The 21,021-nt window shown below is 35.9% G+C and overlaps 6 protein-coding genes across 9 annotated transcripts in view; 3 read left to right on the forward strand and 3 right to left on the reverse strand.

Moving 5' to 3' along the window:
- Window positions 1-10,532, forward strand: part of LOC129576224 (uncharacterized) — a 36,772-nt gene extending 26,240 nt beyond the window's left edge. Inside the window, exons 6-14 of the mRNA XM_055460933.1 lie at window positions 2,757-2,954; window positions 3,908-4,192; window positions 5,058-5,169; window positions 5,234-5,358; window positions 8,570-8,724; window positions 9,436-9,501; window positions 9,579-9,670; window positions 9,858-9,963; window positions 10,041-10,532. Coding sequence (XP_055316908.1) covers window positions 2,757-2,954; window positions 3,908-4,192; window positions 5,058-5,169; window positions 5,234-5,358; window positions 8,570-8,724; window positions 9,436-9,501; window positions 9,579-9,670; window positions 9,858-9,963; window positions 10,041-10,150 — 1,249 coding nt within the window. The 3' untranslated portion in view covers window positions 10,151-10,532. The remainder of the gene's footprint in view (window positions 1-2,756; window positions 2,955-3,907; window positions 4,193-5,057; window positions 5,170-5,233; window positions 5,359-8,569; window positions 8,725-9,435; window positions 9,502-9,578; window positions 9,671-9,857; window positions 9,964-10,040) is intronic.
- Window positions 10,533-10,551: 19 nt separating this feature from the next.
- Window positions 10,552-11,530, reverse strand: LOC129576139 (protein anon-73B1). Its single transcript, XM_055460737.1, has 2 exons — window positions 11,012-11,530; window positions 10,552-10,937 (listed from the first exon to the last, which is right to left on the reverse strand). The coding sequence occupies exons 1-2, from the start codon at window positions 11,177-11,179 to the stop codon at window positions 10,833-10,835; spliced, it is 273 nt and encodes a 90-aa protein (XP_055316712.1). The 5' UTR covers window positions 11,180-11,530; the 3' UTR covers window positions 10,552-10,832.
- A 321-nt stretch (window positions 11,531-11,851) lies between these two features.
- LOC129576110 (serine/threonine-protein phosphatase 2A regulatory subunit B'' subunit gamma-like) lies at window positions 11,852-13,925 on the forward strand. 3 transcript variants are annotated; one of them, XM_055460638.1, is made up of 6 exons: window positions 11,852-12,007; window positions 12,076-12,490; window positions 12,551-12,722; window positions 12,861-13,178; window positions 13,248-13,469; window positions 13,583-13,925. In XM_055460638.1, the coding sequence occupies exons 1-6, from the start codon at window positions 11,995-11,997 to the stop codon at window positions 13,826-13,828; spliced, it is 1,386 nt and encodes a 461-aa protein (XP_055316613.1). In that variant the 5' UTR covers window positions 11,852-11,994; the 3' UTR covers window positions 13,829-13,925. The 3 variants fall into 3 exon arrangements, with proteins under 3 accessions (XP_055316613.1, XP_055316614.1, XP_055316615.1); XM_055460639.1 differs by having other exon boundaries at window positions 11,858-12,007; window positions 12,088-12,490; XM_055460640.1 differs by having other exon boundaries at window positions 11,865-12,007; window positions 12,097-12,490.
- Window positions 13,926-14,097: 172 nt separating this feature from the next.
- LOC129576109 (GATA zinc finger domain-containing protein 10-like) lies at window positions 14,098-16,713 on the forward strand. Its single transcript, XM_055460637.1, has 3 exons — window positions 14,098-14,615; window positions 14,683-15,784; window positions 15,904-16,713. The coding sequence occupies exons 1-3, from the start codon at window positions 14,223-14,225 to the stop codon at window positions 16,500-16,502; spliced, it is 2,094 nt and encodes a 697-aa protein (XP_055316612.1). The 5' UTR covers window positions 14,098-14,222; the 3' UTR covers window positions 16,503-16,713.
- On the reverse strand, window positions 16,714-18,415 carry LOC129576112 (protein angel-like). Its single transcript, XM_055460644.1, has 3 exons — window positions 17,797-18,415; window positions 16,931-17,649; window positions 16,714-16,858 (listed from the first exon to the last, which is right to left on the reverse strand). Exons 1-3 carry the CDS (start codon window positions 18,289-18,291, stop codon window positions 16,807-16,809), a joined length of 1,266 nt encoding a protein of 421 aa, XP_055316619.1. The 5' UTR covers window positions 18,292-18,415; the 3' UTR covers window positions 16,714-16,806.
- A 138-nt stretch (window positions 18,416-18,553) lies between these two features.
- LOC129576111 (protein angel-like) lies at window positions 18,554-20,743 on the reverse strand. 2 transcript variants are annotated; one of them, XM_055460642.1, is made up of 5 exons: window positions 20,589-20,743; window positions 19,840-20,431; window positions 19,401-19,766; window positions 19,290-19,331; window positions 18,554-19,179 (listed from the first exon to the last, which is right to left on the reverse strand). In XM_055460642.1, exons 2-5 carry the CDS (start codon window positions 20,413-20,415, stop codon window positions 18,793-18,795), a joined length of 1,371 nt encoding a protein of 456 aa, XP_055316617.1. In that variant the 5' UTR covers window positions 20,416-20,431; window positions 20,589-20,743; the 3' UTR covers window positions 18,554-18,792. The 2 variants fall into 2 exon arrangements, with proteins under 2 accessions (XP_055316617.1, XP_055316616.1); XM_055460641.1 differs by having other exon boundaries at window positions 20,523-20,737.
- Between the last annotated feature and the right edge of the window lie 278 nt (window positions 20,744-21,021).

The raw sequence follows: 21,021 nt of genomic DNA on the forward strand, positions 1-21,021 counted from the left end.
CAAAATATGTAGTGGTAATACCACTGTGGTATGCACTCAATTTTATTTTTAACTAGATTTTTAATAATTTTTTCTACATCATATGTTTTATCAATATTTCGGTTTAATTATTTGTTTTATTATCATATTATCGAAGTACAATAGGATATATACAATGTTTATTACTTTTGAATTTGGTGAATAAATATAAAAAATTTCTGGAGATCCTACTCGTGAACATGCTACATATAACTGGTTCATGATCCATGTGAAAAACATTGTGTTTCTAGGTCCAGTCCCACAACATTTAATGTTTGACCTTGGGCTTTATTTATTGTCATCGTATATGCCAAACGTACTGGAAATTGTAGTCGTTTAAATTGAAATGATAGATCAGTCGTAATCATTGGAATTCTTGGTATTAGAATATCTTCTCCTTTGTAGTTGCCACTAATTATTGTTGTTTCTAATAAGTTTGGTCTCATGTTTTTGATTATTAATTTTGTGCCGTTGCATAATTTCGGTGCATCTAAATTTCGTAACGAAATTACTGAAGAATCTATCTTCAAATTCAGAACATGTGGTGGTAGTCCTGGTGATTCCAAAGAATTAAAAAATTCCGTAGGATATTTTACATTTCATGTGTAAATTGATGAAGCTGTGTAAATTGATCTATATCTTAGCGAAGTTCCCGGTATCTGCAGTTGTATCTGTTTTATTTTGTTAGGAAACGTTTCCATTTGTTGGACACAAATTTATTCGTTCACTGAGCCATTCATAATTTATGTAGTTTTTCTATTTTTGGAAATACACTTTCTATTAACTTTTTAATAGATGCCCGTGTGAAAAAGAAATGACTGACTGACTATAACTTCAGTTGACTTTAGTTGATTGAATTTATATTTTTGTTCTAAGAAAACCACTTGGTCCCAAATGAAGCAACTTAGATTGACTTGTAACTTCAAATGATTTCAGTTAACTATAATAGACTTACACTATACTTTGTACTGAAATGTCAATCAAAGTAAGTCATTTTTGTCCCAAATTAGTTAACTGACTGCTCAATTACTATTTTTTCACACGGGTGGTTGCATTTGACAAAAATTATTTGGCAATATCATTTCTTTTGTTGTTGCTTCAAATTCAACATTTGTTAACGTTTTCAATAGTTTTAAATGATGGATTATTTGAGTTATTGGTGATTTAAGTGAATGAATTCGAAATCATTACAAAAAAAATTGAACAGAATAATGAAGTTATTAAAATATTGTTTATCATAGGATATCTCTATGGGTGAGATTGAGAGTGGAGTATGTTTTTTCTTCGATTTATATTTTTCAAAAGGCGAGTATGTTTTCTGATGATTCTGTTGGCGTTAAAGTAGAGTATGTTGTAGTACCGTCTAGCCTCCGCGGTCTTCATGGTTTTCGCGCAACTGATAAAAGATAACAACATGGTGTCTTCGGCAAAGTTGTAGTACTTGAAATCTTCTATAACTAAGCTGAAGACAATTATCTCTTATCTCTTATCAGTTGCGCGCAAATCGCGCACATAAAAAAGCAAATTTTATATGGAACTTTTTTTTTCTTATCATTTTTCGTGCTTTTCGCGGAACTGATAAGAGATAAGAGATAACTGACTTCAGCAATGTTATAGGAGACCACGAGTGCTACAACTTTGCCGAAAACACCAAGTTGTTATCTCTTATCAGTTCCGCGGAAACCGTGAAAAACCGCGAGGACCCGCTAAAAACGAACATACTCGCTTTTAACCATTTTTAAGTCGACAGAAACTTGCTCTTCTCTTTCGTAACAAAGTCAATGAAACATACACTACTCTCAATCTCACCCATAGATCTGCAACATTTAGAGATCCATATTAATTTAGTTGTTTTTTTTTTTTGCATGCTATAATTAAATCTTCTGCGAAATCTGAAGAAAACGTGTATCTTGGCATCTAAAAAAACGTCAAATAATAATATAATAGCCAATATTGAAATTATTTTTTATTCATTGTACCTTTTTTCAAATGCGAACTGTGTCTTACCTCGAAATGCTTTTTATATTGATTGAAAATACAAAGATCGAATTGATTTTCATTATTATATTTTAAAGGTATACTATGTTTTATTTATCGTATAGAAATATATATAAGATTTATTTTCTTTCAAATCAGTTGTGTTATTTGAAAAATGGCATGGTCTAATACATTTTTAAAAAGAAAGGCGAAATAACAGAATAAGTGATGAAGACGTTTGAAATTGAAAAAAGGGGATATTTTGGGTTTACAATTTTACGTGGGCAAACGAACATTGAGTTTTATTCATATAGATTCGCGAATTCATTTAAACGCCCTGTGAAAGAACTATAAAGATTCGCGAGCATAGATTTACACGACTCATGCGGTCGCCTATATTTCTTCTACTTTGTTCAGAGATTTGCATTGAATCGCGTGACACATAAGCCCCTGGGTATGAGTACAGTCTATTCGATTTAGTAGTAGCTCTGCACAAAGTTGAACGCTTTTTTCTGTGTTTCGTAGTCGTCTGTTGATTGTCTTTTATCCATTTTTTTGTTTCGTTTCTTCTCTCTCTCTCTCTCTCTCTCTCTCTCTCTCTCTCTCTCTCTCTCTCGATCTCGCTTTCTCTGCCATATAACTCTCAACAATGTTCATATTGGCACGGGTGGGTAAAAATGCATGCTATCTCTGCGAATTGGAAAATGGATGGACACCCATCGACCGGGACGATGCTGGACACACACACACTGAATCTTTAGATTATTATGGATAACATGCATCTGCATTGCGATATTTGGTACCGCATCGTTGACTCAACGAACATGGAGCCGATTTCAAACCTCACCGATAATGATATCAATGGATCGGAATAAATTCTTTTGGAACACCAGCTTTCCTTCGTTGACCGTTTGCCCGCACAAGCGAATCGACGATGCCAAACTGGATGAATACATGAAGTTTGTATCCGTTGTGTGACACAAACAAGAACCAAGTATTGTAATAAGAATGAACCGAAGCAAGTAAAAATAAGAACAAAAAAAAAATCGGAAGTAAGTCGGATTGCTTCAGCAAAAAGTAGTATGATGGACGAATAATGCGTCGTAACAGTTTGCTATTGCTGCAGCAGTTGATTACAAAATTTCGTTATTTTTACTTGTTACGTTGATTTAGTCATTTATTCGTTAACTTTAATGAAATGCTCAATTTTTGGTGTGGTTGACCAGATTCAGTGATTTGATTTTAGAAAGTTAAGAAGAATTGCATTTCTCATCTCTTCTTTGCCACTCGTTGTCGCTTCTAGGGGGATTTAACTACGTGAAAACTTGTAAAAAAATGATATAAACGCGCACGAAATTGTTACATTCACCAGAGAACTTGCATGATTCCACTCAGTTGACAAGTTCCGTATTAAAACAACATGCGCGAACGCGCGCGAGTTCGTGTGCAAACTTGAAGCTGGACGACGCGCACACATCAGTCGTTCCATTTATTATATCTGGATTAACTTTTCCAATACTTTCTCCAGCTCTTTAAAAATATTTCCTTTGTCCATTTTATAATTATATAAATCTTTGAACTTTTGGAAAGGATGTGAAAAATCTTTATACACGTAAACAACCAATTTTTAGTTTGAAACGCGTTTTAGTTGTCAAATAACAACTTGAAAAACGCGCAAAATCATAAACAAACTTGTGTAAACTTGTGACCGTGCGCGTTAGTACGTACAACGAACGCGTCGAACTTCCGCGAATCAAGCAAACTGGCAGAAAACATGCTGAACTCGTAAGAGTTAAATTCCCCTAGTGTCGCTTTCACTTTATTTATTTTTTTCGTTCTCTAAATTTTACGTGAAAATACTCATTCATTCTCTCTATCTCGCATGTAATGGATTCATTTTTGGCCGATGCAGAGCCCGACCGCACATATTCCAAAGTGATGACGATCGCCATGAATTCACCGATTTCATTGAAAAACTATCGAATGCGACATTCGAAAATTATGACCAATTACCAATGAATCGTACATTTGACATCGATAGTAATCAATATTTGGATCTACTGTGGAATCTATCTTTTGTGTTCAAACCGGAATTAAATAGTGGGTCCGCTCATAAATTATACCTACAGGATACGATTACTGAGCTTGGGATTTGTTATGCGGTTAATTCAAAAATAGCCGCTTATAATTCATATAGGTGAAGAGAACTTTCTCTCTCTCTCTCTCTCTCTCTCTCTCTCTCTCTCTCTTTCTCTCTCTCTCTCTCTCTCTCTCTCTCTCTCTCTCTCTCTCTCTCTCTCTCTGTGTGTGTGTGTATGTGTGTGTTTTGGGAATATTCTATATTCCAGGTTTTGTGTGCCGTTGTCATGAGAGAGATATTTTTTGGTACGCCACACCACCAACATTGATTATGATAGTTTAGGCAATTCACAAACAAATTTCCGTTCTATATACATTTATATTTGTTCGGGACGAAAATCGTCAACAAAAGCGGATAACAATCAGTGGCACCGCACTGTGCAACAACATGCAAAATTGCCATTCCGATATGTTCAAAAGACCACTCAACATGCGTTTTTATCACGATTCTGGCCTCAAAATAATACACCGCAAAATTTCACAAACACATCCACACAATTGCAGACCCAAAATTACCAGGAAAAAAACAACAACGAGATGCCGCACGCCGCCTGGCATAATGAGTGTTATTGTGTTATGAACACAACAGTATAGCAGCCACAAACTAAGCCAATAAATTTTTTGTACGATGCGCGCGAGCGCGTTTTCGGTTTCACTCCATTTTGCACGATTTATCATTTTATTTATACTTTCTATGCACCTAAAAACTCATAGATAAATAGATTGAAAACACGCGTCGACACTAACCAAAACCGGCCAGGCCAATTTAGGCCGAATATCAACACTTTTCCTTTTTTCGCCATTAATTTTTTTTTCTATGTGTGTTGTTGTTTTTCGGTTTCGGCAATTTTAATGACAAATTGGATGATGGTGTGTTTGTCACCGGCTCAAACATGCACACACACACACACACATACTGGCAGATACTGGCATAACAATCAATGGGATTATGTTAAAACCAATGATACGATTTCGGTACATCCGCTAGACGGCGAAATCTATGCCCAAATTATCAATTTGTCATGTGCGTACGAGGTTTGTACATAACACGCTAGACGGTAAAATCTAGGCTCAAATTATTTTTTATTCAATTTATCAGGTTTATTTTCACGGTCTCAACGAAGTACCAGACATTGCAAAGCAACGCTACTCATTCCCTGCTGGTGATTATACAACGGTAGAGCTGCTCGCACTCGAAATTCTCACATCAAACAATGCAAAATCGTAAGTTAGCCCACATTTTTTATCGCCTGTTTTTCCATATACATTTTTTGATCAATTGTCACGCAATGCCCAGAAATCAACGCTACTCATTAGGAGCTCAAGAAAAATAAATAATCCGGTACTCAACTTTTAGCTCAAAAGCTGTCAATTTGTTTGATCGCAGAACACAACAGTTCGTCAATTTAGGAATTAAAAAAAAGGTTTCAACATTTTAGAAAATCGCCATTAATTACCATCACACTCAAGCCATCAGTTAGTATGGAATCAGTATGTTTGTAGCATGAGCGCTCGACCGAGAACATAAAAACCATTTCCAAATTGTGCAGCATTTTATTAAACGGGTTATAAAATTTGTTAAATGCTTCTGAACCAGTAACACCGATTAAAAATAATACATTGGGAAAAAACCTAGGATGAAACGAATGAGAAAGAGAGAGAGAGAAAGAAAGAGAGTAATGATTATGACGACGATGAACGACAGCGGCAACAACCAATCAAATTTATCTTTATGGGGTACATGTGATGTAATTATTTAACAATGAAGGGCTCATTTAAGGATTTTATAAATTAATTGAGAGATTTATTTGCATCGACGGTGGCGTATACACGTCGATCGCAAACAGAAACATTTCGTCATAAACTTTTTTCGGGAGGAGAGTCATCAGTGGCAGTCAATCAGTAGAACCATTGCATTCCCATTTTTTGGGGGTAGTGGAAAACTTTCGAATTTCAATGGTGGGGAATATTTCATATCGTAACCAAATAAATGTAACAAATCTTGCATATTTATCACCATCGCCACCGTAATGGCATATTAATACCAGAAACCATAATACATTTTGGAATGATGACGCATTTCATCTGATGGGCCAAAGCATAACATTCTTCAATTCGAAAATAGAACAGATTCTAACCACTCGACAGCAATGAACTCTTTGTATTTAATATACCAGTTTTGCCATCGATGTTTGTCGGTCGTATGAGGAGCAATCAATTACTCCAAATCCGCTTACACCTTTCACATGCAGGTTTTTACCAGCATTAAGAGAAAGAATAATCGAGCAAAGCTCGTTTCAAACCATAATTGCTTGATTTGAACGCTTTATTTTATAGGTTATTTCGTTCAAGCATAGTTTGTTTGATGATTGTTTGTCTGCGATTCAGAATTTCATGAAGAAAAATGTGCCCTTGCTTCATATTTTCTAAGTTGAACTCGATTGTTCCTTTAATAACAATTTGATGAAATTCTTGCTTTGACGCATTTTTTTTCTCTCCTATTGAATTCGAAATGCGTATGAAAAATAATGTGTGTCATTCCATCATCTTTTTTTTTCTCGCTCCGATGAATTGTTTCTCTCACTTTAGCAAATTGAAGGTATGAAATGTTGGTTTGATTTTCGAATTGAAGAGATGAAATTGGATTGTTTGGTTGGTGAATCAATCGATTGTGTGATGAAATGCAATTTTTCTCTCGCCTTATCTGAGCAATTGTCGAGCGTTGTTTCGCTGAATGAATCGGCAACATTTTTGCTCATGGAACAAGGAGATTAATACGCATATATCCAAAATGTAGCAGTATTTATCGGTTGAGCAAACGCAAAAGCGATTTGGCGTTTCAAACACGAGAGTAATGAGTAATAAATGAATGGTTTGGAGCGAAAATGTAATACAGAAAAGTTGAGCGGAAAAATGTCAAATGAAAAGGGATTGCTATATAGTTCAATATAGTTTACTATATAGCTATCCCTTTTCCGCTCATTCATCATCGTCATTTTTCCGCTCAACTATTCTGTATTACATTTTCGCTCCAAACCATTCAAATAATGGTGCATAATCAATTATTTCACGATTGACTCTTCCATTTTGCGTGTGAACGTTCGCTTTCTCGTTGTTCATCCGTACTGGACTCCATGTATTGTTGTTCGAACGAATCGGAAATGGACATGTGTTAGCCGCTTATGCAAAGAAACTATATTATTGTTATGTTATTTTGGAGAAATGAGAATCTCATTAATGGAATCGCATGATTATTATTGGTTGGATTCAAATGTATTTATTTGTGCAAGGCAATTCCACCTTTTCGGATTCAAGCATCTTCTACAAGCGGCCACTTACAATCTACGCATATGTATTTATGATATTCAGTACGGTATTTGGTAAAACAATGCCCGGATTTGTATACAGCATCGAAATTTCGTGTGTTGATTTGAACAAAAGAAAATATGTGTGTGTGTGTGTGTGTGTGTGTGTGTGTGCTGTGTCTCTTCCTCCCTCTGTTCTCGTATCACAACAATGAGAATTGAAACGACAAATAAATAATGATGTTATACGCCGCTTTCGATGCTGATAATTTATCACATTAATTGCTTTGGTTGAGCGTACTTTTTGAGAGGCGAAAAGAAAAGGGCACAAATAAACCAGAATCAATGACGATTGGAATCGAACGCAATAATGGAAATGTGGTGGTCAATGTGCAATCGTCATGTAGTACATGACATGTACCAACAATGGTCAGAACAATAATATTTTGGAGATTCAATCGAAATTCTCAATTTACTTTATAATGCAACCGAGACCGATTCTCACCACCCGATACACAATATGTTTCGCTTTACTCTCGCTCATTCGGCGTCTCAATTTACGTGGAAAGCACAGCAGAACCAGTTGGATTTTGCACGCACCATGCCACATACATATTCCCTGAGATGTTTATTTTTCCCATTTTACACGCAATTAGTATTTGATCCATCGTGCATTGGATATGTATATTCATGTATGTGTGTATGTGTATGCGCGCGTATATGCTTGACTACCAATCGATTCCTCATTCTTAACTCGCATGGGGGTTTTCATGCAGACTTGATCTCTCTCTCGCTTTTTATCTGCCTTTCTTCACTTAATTCAATCAATTAATTATTTGAACGATTGTGAGCACCGAATCAGACGAACATTGCTAATGTTTTCATGCTACGCCAAGCCATTCATAACGCATTTATTTTACAAAAGACAAAAGGATAAATCCACGATATTTCTTCCTTGGAAATATTATACTGACAAAGGCGATGTTGGTTTTACTTTTGCCACGTGCACATATACACATTTTACCGATACCGTTAAGCCTAATAAATGTACACGCAGCTCTTTTTTCTGTCTCCACTCATCCATTTCGTTTTTTATTCAATGCAATTTTTCTTCACTGATACCGTGTTAGATTGAGCGTATCGCAGAGGCAATGCCGATTCGCACATGAAGCCGATATCCTTGAAACGAGCCCAATTTACTCCTATAACCTTTGCCAGAATGAATGTCGCCTACGACTCGCACTCAAAACATGCGGATGTGTTCCGCATTTTTATCGATCGAAGAGTAAGTTTATTTTGTTTTTTTTTTTTTAAATGTATTTAACGTATTGAAATTACTCTTTCACATCTTGAATTTAGATTTTTGTTTTTCATTTGTTCAAATTGACAGTTGTACGGGGAAAATATTAAAAAGATATAGCGCTATTAACTTTCAAGTTAATGGAATAATACATATTAGAAGCGATATTAAGATATCAACATTTTCGAAAACGAAACAACTGTATTTAAATTTTGTTCAGAATATCCGAAAAAAATTGAAAAAATTATTCAGTTTTTAGAGATGTGTTTAACCCTCTAATGCATTAATTTTTCCCAAGGCTGGGAGTACTGGTACTTGGTTGATTTTTGGCCATAGATAATTAAAAAAAATATTCATAATCCTGGATTCCCCATGGTTTCAATCAAATCCATTATTTAAAAGTGTCAAAAATGTGTCTAATTTGGAGTTCGAATAATTCATTTTGTCAAATTTTTGTTTTTGCACACATTTTTGTTTATAACTTTACAATTAGACCACATAGACAAATATTGCCATAGACAAAAATAAAGAGAGAACATTGACGAATAAAAATTCTTTGTGAAGCAATGTGATCCGATGTTTACGTTCTACAGGCGTTCAAATGTTGCCCATTCAGAGGCGGTTGTATGCATTAGAGGGTTAATAAAGATTTCACTTTATATATTTTAATAATCACTTTAATTTCAATATTCTCAGCCAAACGTGGAAAAAAGTATAAAGTATGCGATTTTGAAGGAATACGATGTCTGCAAACGATAAAAGGCATGTTTTAAAATCAAACAACAAATCATTTGACCATTTTTCCACGTTATTTTACATGATATTCTGATCTTTTGCAGATGAATTGATATCACTAAAATCGAAAATTATACACATCGACTGTGATTGTCTTGCGAATTGCGATGATCCGAATTTCTTTGTCAAGGCTTATGTAAGTTGGAGTCAATGCACCGACCAATTGAATTATTATTCATATTTCATGGAAAATGAAAATCACTCAATTAGAACCATAGCCATTCTGAGTCAATTTGTAGGGAAACTATTTACTCTTCTCAATATGGCTTCCGTTGACGTGCTTTAAACTTTTTAAAATATGAAAAACAATGTGTTTTTTTTAGAGATCTCGAACGTGGTTTTTGGGTTCAAACTTGCAATGGGGTATCAGTGAATATCCAAAAATGCAACTGAGACGAGATTTAATCTTCGGCATTACTGATTTCCTTGGTCTGTCTCGATGTTTATTATATCAATTATCAATATTTGCAAATGTAATATCTGATTTTGTTCCTTATTTTTTTTAGTGTATATCGGTGGAATGGCTGGATTTTTTCTGGGTTGTAGCTTGCTCAATTTTACCGAACTGGTCTACTATCTCACTTTCCGTTTTTGTAAATCTCTTTGGACCAATTAATATGGAGCTGAGCTAAAAAAATTTGATGTTTTGAAAAGTTACTAAAATACCGTGGATTTTTACTTATGAGCATAAACATAAATGTTTATCTGTTTGTTTGATTTTTTGTTGAATCGATGAGTTGGTCTCTCTAATTTGAAGACTCTCAATTTAAAAAGTCATGAAATGACTCAATTCAGGAAATTATGTTTATGATTATGATATGAAGACAAGTGAGCATTTTTGGATTGAACACCCTATAAAATTTGTGTTGCACAATAAATGTGATTTGCCCATATACGTGTAACCATTGAAATTTAATGTATTTTGTTACTGTGTGCTTTATGGGTTCAATGCAGAATCATCACTGGAATTGAATAAAAACTCAATATATTTGTTTGTATTGAATAAAACCCAAAACGTTATATTATTTTATCTGAAATTATTTTATTAAGCTTACAAAATGGAAAAAAAAAATCTGTTTCAATACGCAGGTTTATATAGTTTGTTGTAGAGTTTGGCTTGGTATTACGGCTTGTCATCAAAATCTCTTTGTATAAATACCTATCAAATAAAATGAAATGAAATGAAGAGGAACGAGAAAGAAAAATGTTTGGATTTGTTGATGATTGATGCAAAGATGTAGAAATTATCACTGGCTTTGTCTAATAATGGTATTGGTATCGATGTGAGTATTTTCAATCTAACGTCGTTTCTTTTTATCTTGCTTTCGGCTACGATGACCGTATGGTCGCTTCGGTGTTTCTTGTGGTGATGAGTGGCTTGAACTGTATTCCTCAATATCTCCCTGAAAGTGCACAAAATTATTTTTAAAAAAGTTTATTCGTTTTGATGCAAAAGCTGGTGATAAAATGAAATTACCCGGAGGAAATTCCATATAGCGCCGGCAGTCGTGGATTTGGATGAGTTTCTTGGCACCATGAAGATAACAGCACCCAAGCAAACCATTTGGAAGATTGCCCCAATGTATAAACCGTATCGTATGACCATTGCCAATAAACTTTCTTGCGCTATGTCTAATGCCTCCATGTTATTGTATGCAATGAACAGTAAAACGTTTACAATCAGCAGAAAGCACGAAAAATCATGTAAGATTTTCAAAAATGCAATTTTCCACGACTTTTTCCGTCGAGATTTGGTTGGTGCGACGTCGGTCGAGTTCAGTTTTGCGCAATTTTCCTGACACACACCAAATCCAAAAATTCAGTCTTTTCGGTCTCAAATTTCGAAACAGAACATTTGTACTCACTTTCGACCACTTTCAAACCTTTTTACCTCCTCTTTTGAATTTACTAACACTTATTTCATGAGTGGCTGGTGTTTTGTTTTGACAGTCACAAAGAAAATGAAATGTTTTCGTCGATTCGATCAATAACCAAGTATGGTCGGCAAGGAAGTTTTTACTTTTTTTATGCCAAGTTCAGCAAACCGTTCACATGAACGGTAAACGTTCAGTTGCAGTTTCATCTATGAATGGATACGAATTTTTGTTAAATTCTTTTGTTTCGACTTTTCTTCTGAAATTCATATTTATTGGAAATTGAATGAAAATTATTCAAGTGGAAACAGAATTGAAATTGAAATCAAAACTAATATTTTCCCTGAACGAACAACTTGTTAATTGATTTGAAGCCTTATAGTGAAACTTGGTAAACGGGCAACACTAGCATGATAGACAGATAAACGTTGTAAACCATACGCACTAACACAAGTTTACATTGGACGTTTGAATTGAAATGCACAACAGCTTCAGTTTGTTTTGAATATTTTTCGTTTCAGTTTTTCTTTTATTATTACAATGTGCCTTTAGGTCATTTAAAACGATTTCAAAGTGGCCAGTGGAAATGGATGAATCAGGTGAGAGCAGCTAAGGGTGAATTTCTAAAATCAGAAAATAAATCATTGATATTGATGGATTGTTTTAGTTAATTTGCTAGAATTTTCAGCAGTAGAACCGGTTGCCGCGGCGGTGACAAAAGCCAATGCAATGGACAATGAAAACGAGGGGCAACAGCAATCGAATTCATCCGATGAACCAATCGATGTGAGCACGGGACGAGAACTGCTGACAGATGTTAAAAAAAACGATTCTTACAGAGTTATTCCGTTTTTCTATCACAAATTACCGAAAAGTACAGACATTCTAGCGCAAAAACTACGAGAAGAAGCGCGTACGCTATTCTTGCAAAAACGGAGCAAGGAATTACTCGATAATAACGAGCTGAAAGCACTGTGGAATATTTTGCAGAAGAATTACACACAACCGAGTATAAACAACGAACAGTTCATCAGTTATGATGACTATTTGCGTGTCGTTAAAATTGCCAGCGAAAAATTCAAGTGAGCTGTACATTACCGCCAATTCGATGGCAAATTCCTAATGCATTTCCATGCTTTCAGAATCTATTTGACATCATCGCTGTTTTTGCGTCTACAAGCCATCAGTGGTTATCCTGGACACGTTAATATAATGTCACTCTTCAACTACACAATGCGGAAAGTGTGGTTGCAACAAACGCGCATTGGTTTATCATTGTATGATTACACTGGTCAAGGCTTCCTCAGAGAATCGGTATTGTTTTATTTCGTTTTTTTTTTTTTATTAAACATTTTCCTATTTTATTTCATCTGTTATACTTTTGTAAAGACTCAACCTACAAAGAAAAAAAATACTAAAAACATGTGTGTGTTTCCTTTGAACAAAAATTAGGATCTTGAATCGTATATTTTGGAATTGATACCTACGTTACCGCAGCTGGAAGGATTGGAAAAATCATTTCATAATTTCTATGTGTGCACAGCTGTACGGAAATTCTTTTTTTTCCTGGATTCACTTCGAACCGGACGGATTCGTATCAGGGATGTGTTGGCTTGCAGTTTTCTCGAGGATTTGCTCGAGTTGCGTGACGAAGAAACGCCAAAAGATGCTCAGGAAACGAATTGGTTTTCAGCACCGTCAGCCCTTAGCATTTACGGTCATTATTTGAACCTGGATAAGGACCACAATGGAATGCTGAGCAAACAAGAAGTACAACTCATTACTCACTTCAAATTCAATTGATCAACATTGCTTAAAAATGCAATTTTCCCTTTGTAGCTCATCGGCTATGGTTCGGGCACATTAACCCGTGTATTCTTAGACCGTTTGTTTGCTGAATGCATCACATACGATGGAGAGATGGATTATAAAACGTACTTAGACTTTGTATTAGCATTAGAAAATCGACAAGAGCCGCAGAGCTTGCAGTATTTATTCCGTATTCTTGATTTCGACCATCAGGGATATTTGACTTCGTTCACATTGAACTATTTTTTCAAAGTAAGTTCATATTTTAAACAATAAAATCGAAGATGGCTCAGAATAAATCTGAAATATTCAAAACTGAAACGTCAAAAACAAAAAAAGTAAATATAGATTGTCTATTAAATCAGGGTATTCAAGAGCAAATAGAGGCCCATCGAGCTGAACCAGTGAATTTCGATGATGTAAAAGATGAAATATTCGACATGATCAAGCCAAAAGATCCAACCAAAATCACATTGAAAGACATAATCGACAGTGGCCAAGGAGAGACAATGGTTTCAATTCTAATCGAATTTCATCGATTCTGGACGTACGAAAATCGAGAGGCAATGGTTGTTGATTCAAACATTGAAGAACATCAATCCATACTTTGATCATATTCCATTGTACATTTACATACGCTAACTGTAATAATAATAAAGTGTTGGTTGTTTGGACGAAATGAACGAAAAAAAAATATAATACACAACATATTCTGAGTGTTATTTTACTTCAAGTGTCACGTCACCTACGCAATTTGATATGTGTCCAAACAATGCATTCTATTGAACTTAAAATCAATTGTGGTGGACAAGAGAAAGAGAAAGAAATGGGTATTGTCAATGAAAATCCAGATGGCGCTAATGTCAACACCATGTATATGACATTCTGAAATGAACACATCAACACGACTGTCATAGTCACAAACCAACTGTTGTTTAGAAAACAAACGATAAAAGTTGCCTTTATAATTTTGAATCAGATGACGACAAATTTTTTTACCAAAAAATGTACGACAAGTTTAAAAGTGACTCCGAATCCAGCGACGAAGGCGAAGAATGTGAGTATAATGCTCAATCAACAATAAAATCGAATTGGTTGCAAAACTATGAAAGTGGCAATTTCGGTGATGACTTTCCATCTGAATTACAAAAGAAGAAAGATGAACCAAAATCGGTGAGTCTGTCGCAAAACGACTTGATGGGTATTCTGCAAAAAGTTCGAGACAAACAAAATACACAGAAGCCGAAAGAATCGAGTGCCGCACAAGATGCGATCACAGCAATTATTGGAACAAATGCCACCGGAACACAGCAAATTTCACAACCGGAACGTGTTCTGCAGAATGGCATTGACCAAATGACACCGGCAAACAACATTCAACCTGTCCAACAGCACAATGTGAGTATTTATTTGGCGAATAATATCTTTCATTGACATTTTTATTGAAGTTAGCAACTTTTTGTAGTTTCCGCTTCCATACAAACCATTGGTCAATGCGCCTTCGGGATATTTTGCACCAACCTCGAACTTGAACCCAATCTCGAATCCTTTTCTGCCAAATTTCAATGTGCCAACATACAATTACAATCAACAGCTGCCAGTTCCACCTGCGGCAAATGCATACTACCAACAGCCAGCTCATTATGGTTCACACAACCGCATACCAGTTCGACTGATTATTGGTAATGCTCCTGGATTACCATTAATAATTCCACCGCAAGTGCCTTCACAAAATATACCGATGAATTCGCCAAATGCGAACTATCTCGATCATTCGAGGCAACAGCATTTTGTACCTCAACCAGGTATGCCTCATCAAAATATTCTTCCACCGAATATGCCCCCATCAAATATGCTTCAACCAAATCAAAACGTATCGATGCCGCATGGAATGCAAATGATGAACACACAAAGACCATCCGATCCTCGGTTAAGGGAAAGGCTGCAGGCGCCGCCGAAACCGATCGTTCAGAATGGACCGGTGCAATTCCCCAGTGAAACACGGCCAGAAGGCGCCATGCCCATGGCAGCTCCAATTAAAAATAGACGTCGTATTTCTCTTTATGACTACAGAAGAGTTCGGGAGTATGGTCGGTATGAAGACAATGATGAACAAATGCCAGATCAAAATGAATCGCCTGTCAATGAAGAACAGAGATTAGATCGAAATGGTACAGTAGATAGCACGGATCAAAGAAATGGCCATGAGATACCCCCATCCAACGAACGTGCCGACGAACAAAGCAATAACGAAGATGCTAATGAGGTGGAACCAACCTTCTCTCCAACCTCCGAATCACCAGCCAGCTCACCAGCAACAGAACCAAACGGTTCACCAATACCGAATGAAAATGATGAAAATAAAGAAGAAGACGAGGAAATGGCAAATGTTGTTGCACACGAGGTCACAGTGAAAACTGAAGATATACAGACGGAACAAAACGAAGACTATGAATCGGATGCCTCTGATGCTACCGTCGAATTCACGTATGAAAGATTCAAAGAAGATCACCAAAAGAGTCTGTTGGAAAATAAGGATAACGGTGTAGCTGCAGAAGTTTTTGGAGGTAAGACATTTTTTTTTTTCAAGACTATCAAATGCATTATGTGTGTGACAGATGATTGACATGAAAAGTTGGACTTATTTTATAAATTTGTTGTAAAAATAAAACGTTTTTTTTTCCAGATATGTCACCGCAATACATAGTTGAAGAAGAGCCAGAGTCCGAAGAACAGGCAAATCCGGAACCGGAAGAAAAATTCCAAATGAACAATGAAGCTGACGAGGCAGAAGAAATCGGCCAACAAAGTGATTCGGAAGAATTATTGGTGCCGGTTCAGCAGAGGCCGGTAGACCAAACAAAAAGATGCTATATCATTTTAGAGGATATTGGTCATTTGCTCAACCAACATAACACCAATATTGTAGCAAACGTGACGGAAAAGAAGAAAAAGATGAAAATAAAAAAAGTCAGAAGACGAGCCAAGCAGTTGCCTGATACGAAGGAATCAGAGTCTGAACATGAACCTGAACAAACATCACCTGTTGTAACTGAGGAGAGGGTTTACGCACAAGCACCTGCACAAGTTTTGCAGCATGAGCCGGAGCCCATACCAGCGCAAGAGATCGAGCGAGCTAATGAAGAAGTTGACGCGGATGCATTGTCCGAAATCATCATATCGTCGGACGAACATGATGACGCCGATGACAGCAATAATAATGACAATAACAACAACAACAACAACAACAATGTTATCTATGAAATCTCGTCTGATTCAGACTGAATATAGTCCGTATAGTACACGATTCAAAATTACATTTTGTGTTCTATTCACAATTTGCAATGAATTCATTGCATTGTTAAATAGTATTAAGAATACTCAAATCACTCAATGACGTGATTTATAGGCCAATATACTTATACAAATCCAGCTAATATTAAAAGAAAACTTTTTTTTTTTTTCATGAATCTCAAATATATTTTTTATATAAAAATTTTATTCATTCTCAAATCTTTAAAAAATATTCAACATATATAAATGGTTTTTCTTTAGTCAATTGATTTTTCACATATCCAAATTGCGTGTATCATCGAATCACAAATTCTGATGCCATGGCGTAGTGGTCCGACCCGTAGATCCTACAATCAATGAAGAAATAATAAATGAATAAAAAAAAAATTTCAAATTATTTTAATCTTTCAATGATTTACCAGTTCGGTATTGGTCCCAGATTATGGCAGTCTTGTTTAATCGGTAGTTCATAGTTGGCTAGTAATTTAAGCGATGAATATTTCGTTGGTGTTGTCAATGGGCCAAGTGTTCGTCGTGAATATTTTGTGTAAAATATATAGTCCACCATTATCCATTTGTCTTGATATGTCGACGCCATGTTGTTCGATACCAAGGTTGGTTGTAGGTTCAAGTAATGCCATAATGCTCCGGTATTATACGGTAGTCCGGATGACAGTATATATTCAATTGTTGCATCACTTACATTCACACAATCTTTGCCTTCGTCGTCCGAAGCAAATTCAGCGGCACTATCGTTACTCCCGCTGCTGCTGTTGAAGAGAGCAGTTCTTCGTCGATTCTGGTGTATTGTCACATTCATATGCTTGCAGTCATCCATGATTTGGCATGACAGCGGTAGATTAGTTGAATTGATGTGACCATCGTTAACTAGCCGATACGGTGCAGAGAATTGCAAACAATTGAAATCACCCGTTAAAATGATTGGCAATGGCTCCTTAGTTTTCGTGTGCACTGACATTCGATCAAGCTCAGCGAGTAGCACTTGCAGTTGTGCGGTACGTACATCATCTCGGCGAGGATTATACAATAGATGTGTTGTGGCAACGGTCAATTGTAGATTTTCAAGACGCTTTGATACAAATTTAGCTATGATTGCCACATTGAATCGATCGAGTATCTGAAATGAAAACGGAAAATCTGATGTATAAACAGTTTTCAATGTTTTATCAAGAGGAATAAATAATTTTTTTTTTCATAACGGAATGAAAATCCAGAATAAACTGAAAGTTCACAGGAATATTGAAGATTCGATTGCGCTACTCACTTTAACATCAGGTTGATAAAATTCAACATAATGATGGTCAATGAGTTCGAAAAATTGTGGATCGTAAAAAATGGCGCATCCATCGTCATAATCAGGGCTGGTGCGTTTTTTGTACAGTGGCTTTGCATAGCACATCGGTTGTAATGCATTTTGAATTTCTTCCAGATGCGACTGTTGCACTTCTTGTAAGCATAAAATCGCTGGTTTCATCTCGAAAATTTCATTTCGAATGCACTGTAAACGGTGTGGCCATTCCAAAAACTCGGCCACATTCTCGGTATACAAATGTGAATGTTTACAAAGCAATGATTGTGCTAATATGTTGTATGACATTAAAACAAACGGGTGTCCATTGCGATCATATCGATATGTTTGGCCGTACGGGGTTCGTCTCCAAGTTCGATGTCGCCGATGAAATATTTGGTTTTGAATGCAATTTGCCAGCTGTTCATTTCTCTGCTGTTGATTGTACCAATGATTTGTCGGTGTATTCATTGTTACAATTCCTTACACCATTTAATACCGTCCATTCAGCAAAAACAACTAATTTCAATTTATTCGTCACTGCTTACTCCATGCACTTTTGAATTGAGTGTTTAGTTTATTTCCATGTGAAATCAGCTGTCACAAGACACTTTTGTCAGTGTATATGTAACAATCAGCGCCATCTCTTATCGTTAAACTTAATGAAACTTCTTTTCAGAACAATTTAATGAAATAATTTTTTTTTTCAAATAATTTTCCATCAAAAGCACACAATTTTTCAGGCGAAAAAATATATTTGTTTCTCTTCCCATGTACATAATTCAACACCAATCAACAACAATTCGTAAAATATATTTATTGTCATCATTTGCAATTTTTCTCGACGCACAATAATCGAGGTAATTCTTATTCCATTTTTTGTTTTTGTTTTTTTTTGCTTTTCTCTGTCTATATATAGACATAGAATTTTATATAACAACAAATAAATTAAATACAATTCGTGTGTGTTCATTATTCGATGGAAAATCGTGCCGCAATCGAATAGTGATCAGAGCCTAGTGTCTCGTTTGGTATCGGTCCATTGCGTGATAAACATTCAATCGTTGTAGGCAATTGATAATTTTCAAGTAGCCGTAATTTCGATGAAGATGCCATTGATTTGCTGGATTCCGAAAAAAATATATAATCAACCATGATCCATTTATTGTGGTGGCACGTTGAAGCATGCATTGTATCCATTTCAAATGGTTTTGTCGGGCAAATCGTTGGCACCAAATTTAAATGATGCTTTATCACACCAGTGTTAAATGGTAATTTCGATTGTTCGATATCATCACTGGTTATTATGCGCTTCTCTACCGTTCGGCTACAATTTGCATGCTGTACACCTGCATTCAACTGTTGAATTGAACCATATTTAGAAAAAAAAATTAATAAGCATTAAATTTGGCCGAAATTTATGTGACATGCGATAGGGAAAAAAATACAAAAAATCAACAAGTCCTTACAGCCGTTTGGTATCTATTGCTGTTGATAACGACGTCCAAGTGCTGAAAAATCAAATTTTGATTATTAATTTCTACAATTATTGGAATACGTTCAAATCGCATGTAACCTACTTGACAGTTATCCGAGATTCCGAGCTCGCGAGGTAACAGATTCTGACTAATTTTTCCAAATTGGAAATTCATTTTGGCAAACAGGTTGCCAGGTACAATGTGCTCGCCAATGATAAGCCGAAACACTTCGGAGCTTTGTTGAATATTAAAGTCACCAGTCAATATGATTGGCACGGTTTGGTGTTGGTTGATTTCATCACGAGCCACCCGATCCAATTCGGCCAGTAATACTTGTATTTGAGCTAGCCGAATATCATGTCGCTTTGGATTGAACAGCAAATGTGTCGTGGATACCACAAATTGGGTATCGGGATGCGATTTCAAAGCGAATTTTGCGATGATTGCCACATTGCATCGATTCAAAATCTGGAATGAAAGACAATCGTTTCAAATTCTTGCCAATTGATTGCTGCTCCATAATTATTGATTTATTGCTTACTTTGATATTCGGTTGAAAATAGTCGACAAAGTGGAATTCAATCAGATCGAATAAATCTCTCCGGAAGAAAATTGCACAGCCGTCCACTTGTAGCCCCGTTCGCTTTTTAAATAATGACGTATCATAGCCCAAATGATCAAAATGTATTGCAATTTCCTTCAGATGATTTTGTTGCACTTCTTGCAGGCATAGAATATCGGGTGAAATGTCCGTGATTTCTTGTTTGAGTGCATCGAATCGATGTGTCCATCGCAATGAATCAGGATTATGGTCATGATATAATGAAGGCTGCGAATCAACATGATGTTGGGCGAGTATATTATATGACATCAAGGTAAAGGAAGTGTTTGACGATGGTGACGCTTTATCAATGGTTTTCCAATGACGTCCATTTTGTGTGCTGTAGTGGTGAACCTTGATGAAACTGTAGATCCCGTGTTTAATTGGTAATATTTGTAACGTTGACCTTGACGGGGACTCGCTCGTTGCATAATTTGAATGACATGATGCACTGCGAATACGCTGACTTCTCAGTGTGGAACAAAGTGCACGCCGAAACATCAAACCCGTCGACATCCTCAAAATGATTCAACTAAAATTACGTATAATAAGAAAATAGTCTTAGTCATTGAAACACTACTCCAATGAAATTTTCTATTGATACTCAATGCGGAAGTATTTACCGATTTGTTTTTTGATATGTCAAAATAAATAAGTACTACAAATCTAGGGAAAAAAAAAACAATCACCAATTTAACTGCTGTACACAACCACTAAATTGAATATCCATGTTGAACAGAATTCAAAAACACCCAAACATTTTATTGGCAATTTCCAAAAAAACTATATCACGTTCAAAACATTTCGTAGCATATTCAATGTCACGTCAATCGTTGACAGTTCGAATTAACGCACACATGGCCATACCATATGGCCCATACGTCACTCTCTCTCTCTGTATGTGTACATGCACACACTCAATAGTTGTTCATACACTGTGTGATGTTGAACACAAGGATAAAATACCGTTGAGACGGAAATTTGAAAAAAAAATTCAATAACAGCAATCGATTTTTTTCGTCACATTCTTTTCACTTGGATTGAAATCCTCTTTTATCTTTTATAACATCATTCAGCCTTTATGACGACTACAGCTTTATCTCTCTTCTTTTGGATACGGCG

The sequence above is a fragment of the Sitodiplosis mosellana genome, unplaced genomic scaffold (genome assembly GCF_009176505.1).
Source record: "Sitodiplosis mosellana isolate CC-2019 unplaced genomic scaffold, AAFC_SMos_1.0 Smas_scaffold_6181, whole genome shotgun sequence".
Classification (NCBI taxonomy): Eukaryota; Metazoa; Arthropoda; class Insecta; order Diptera; family Cecidomyiidae; genus Sitodiplosis; species Sitodiplosis mosellana.

Excerpts from the sequence above, each read along its gene's own strand:
- LOC129576139 (XM_055460737.1), bottom strand. The coding sequence starts at position 11,179 with ATGGAGGCATTAGACATAGCGCAAGAAAGTTTATTGGCAATGGTCATA. Across the intron at positions 10,938-11,011 it reads CTATATGGAATTTCCTCCGG|GGAGATATTGAGGAATACAG; the intron begins GTAATTTCATTT and ends GTGCACTTTCAG.
- LOC129576110 (XM_055460638.1), top strand. Across the intron at positions 12,491-12,550 it reads ATTGCCAGCGAAAAATTCAA|AATCTATTTGACATCATCGC; the intron begins GTGAGCTGTACA and ends CCATGCTTTCAG. Across the intron at positions 13,470-13,582 it reads CATTGAACTATTTTTTCAAA|GGTATTCAAGAGCAAATAGA; the intron begins GTAAGTTCATAT and ends CTATTAAATCAG.
- LOC129576109 (XM_055460637.1), top strand. The coding sequence starts at position 14,223 with ATGTACGACAAGTTTAAAAGTGACTCCGAATCCAGCGACGAAGGCGAA. Across the intron at positions 14,616-14,682 it reads AACCTGTCCAACAGCACAAT|TTTCCGCTTCCATACAAACC; the intron begins GTGAGTATTTAT and ends AACTTTTTGTAG. Across the intron at positions 15,785-15,903 it reads AGCTGCAGAAGTTTTTGGAG|ATATGTCACCGCAATACATA; the intron begins GTAAGACATTTT and ends TTTTTTTTCCAG.
- LOC129576112 (XM_055460644.1), bottom strand. The coding sequence starts at position 18,291 with ATGAATACACCGACAAATCATTGGTACAATCAACAGCAGAGAAATGAA. Across the intron at positions 17,650-17,796 it reads TTTATCAACCTGATGTTAAA|ATACTCGATCGATTCAATGT; the intron begins GTGAGTAGCGCA and ends TTTTCATTTCAG. Across the intron at positions 16,859-16,930 it reads CTGGGACCAATACCGAACTG|GATCTACGGGTCGGACCACT; the intron begins GTAAATCATTGA and ends CATTGATTGTAG.
- LOC129576111 (XM_055460642.1), bottom strand. The coding sequence starts at position 20,415 with ATGTCGACGGGTTTGATGTTTCGGCGTGCACTTTGTTCCACACTGAGA. Across the intron at positions 19,767-19,839 it reads ATTTTCAACCGAATATCAAA|ATTTTGAATCGATGCAATGT; the intron begins GTAAGCAATAAA and ends CTTTCATTCCAG. Across the intron at positions 19,180-19,289 it reads GCAATAGATACCAAACGGCT|TTGAATGCAGGTGTACAGCA; the intron begins GTAAGGACTTGT and ends TCAATTCAACAG.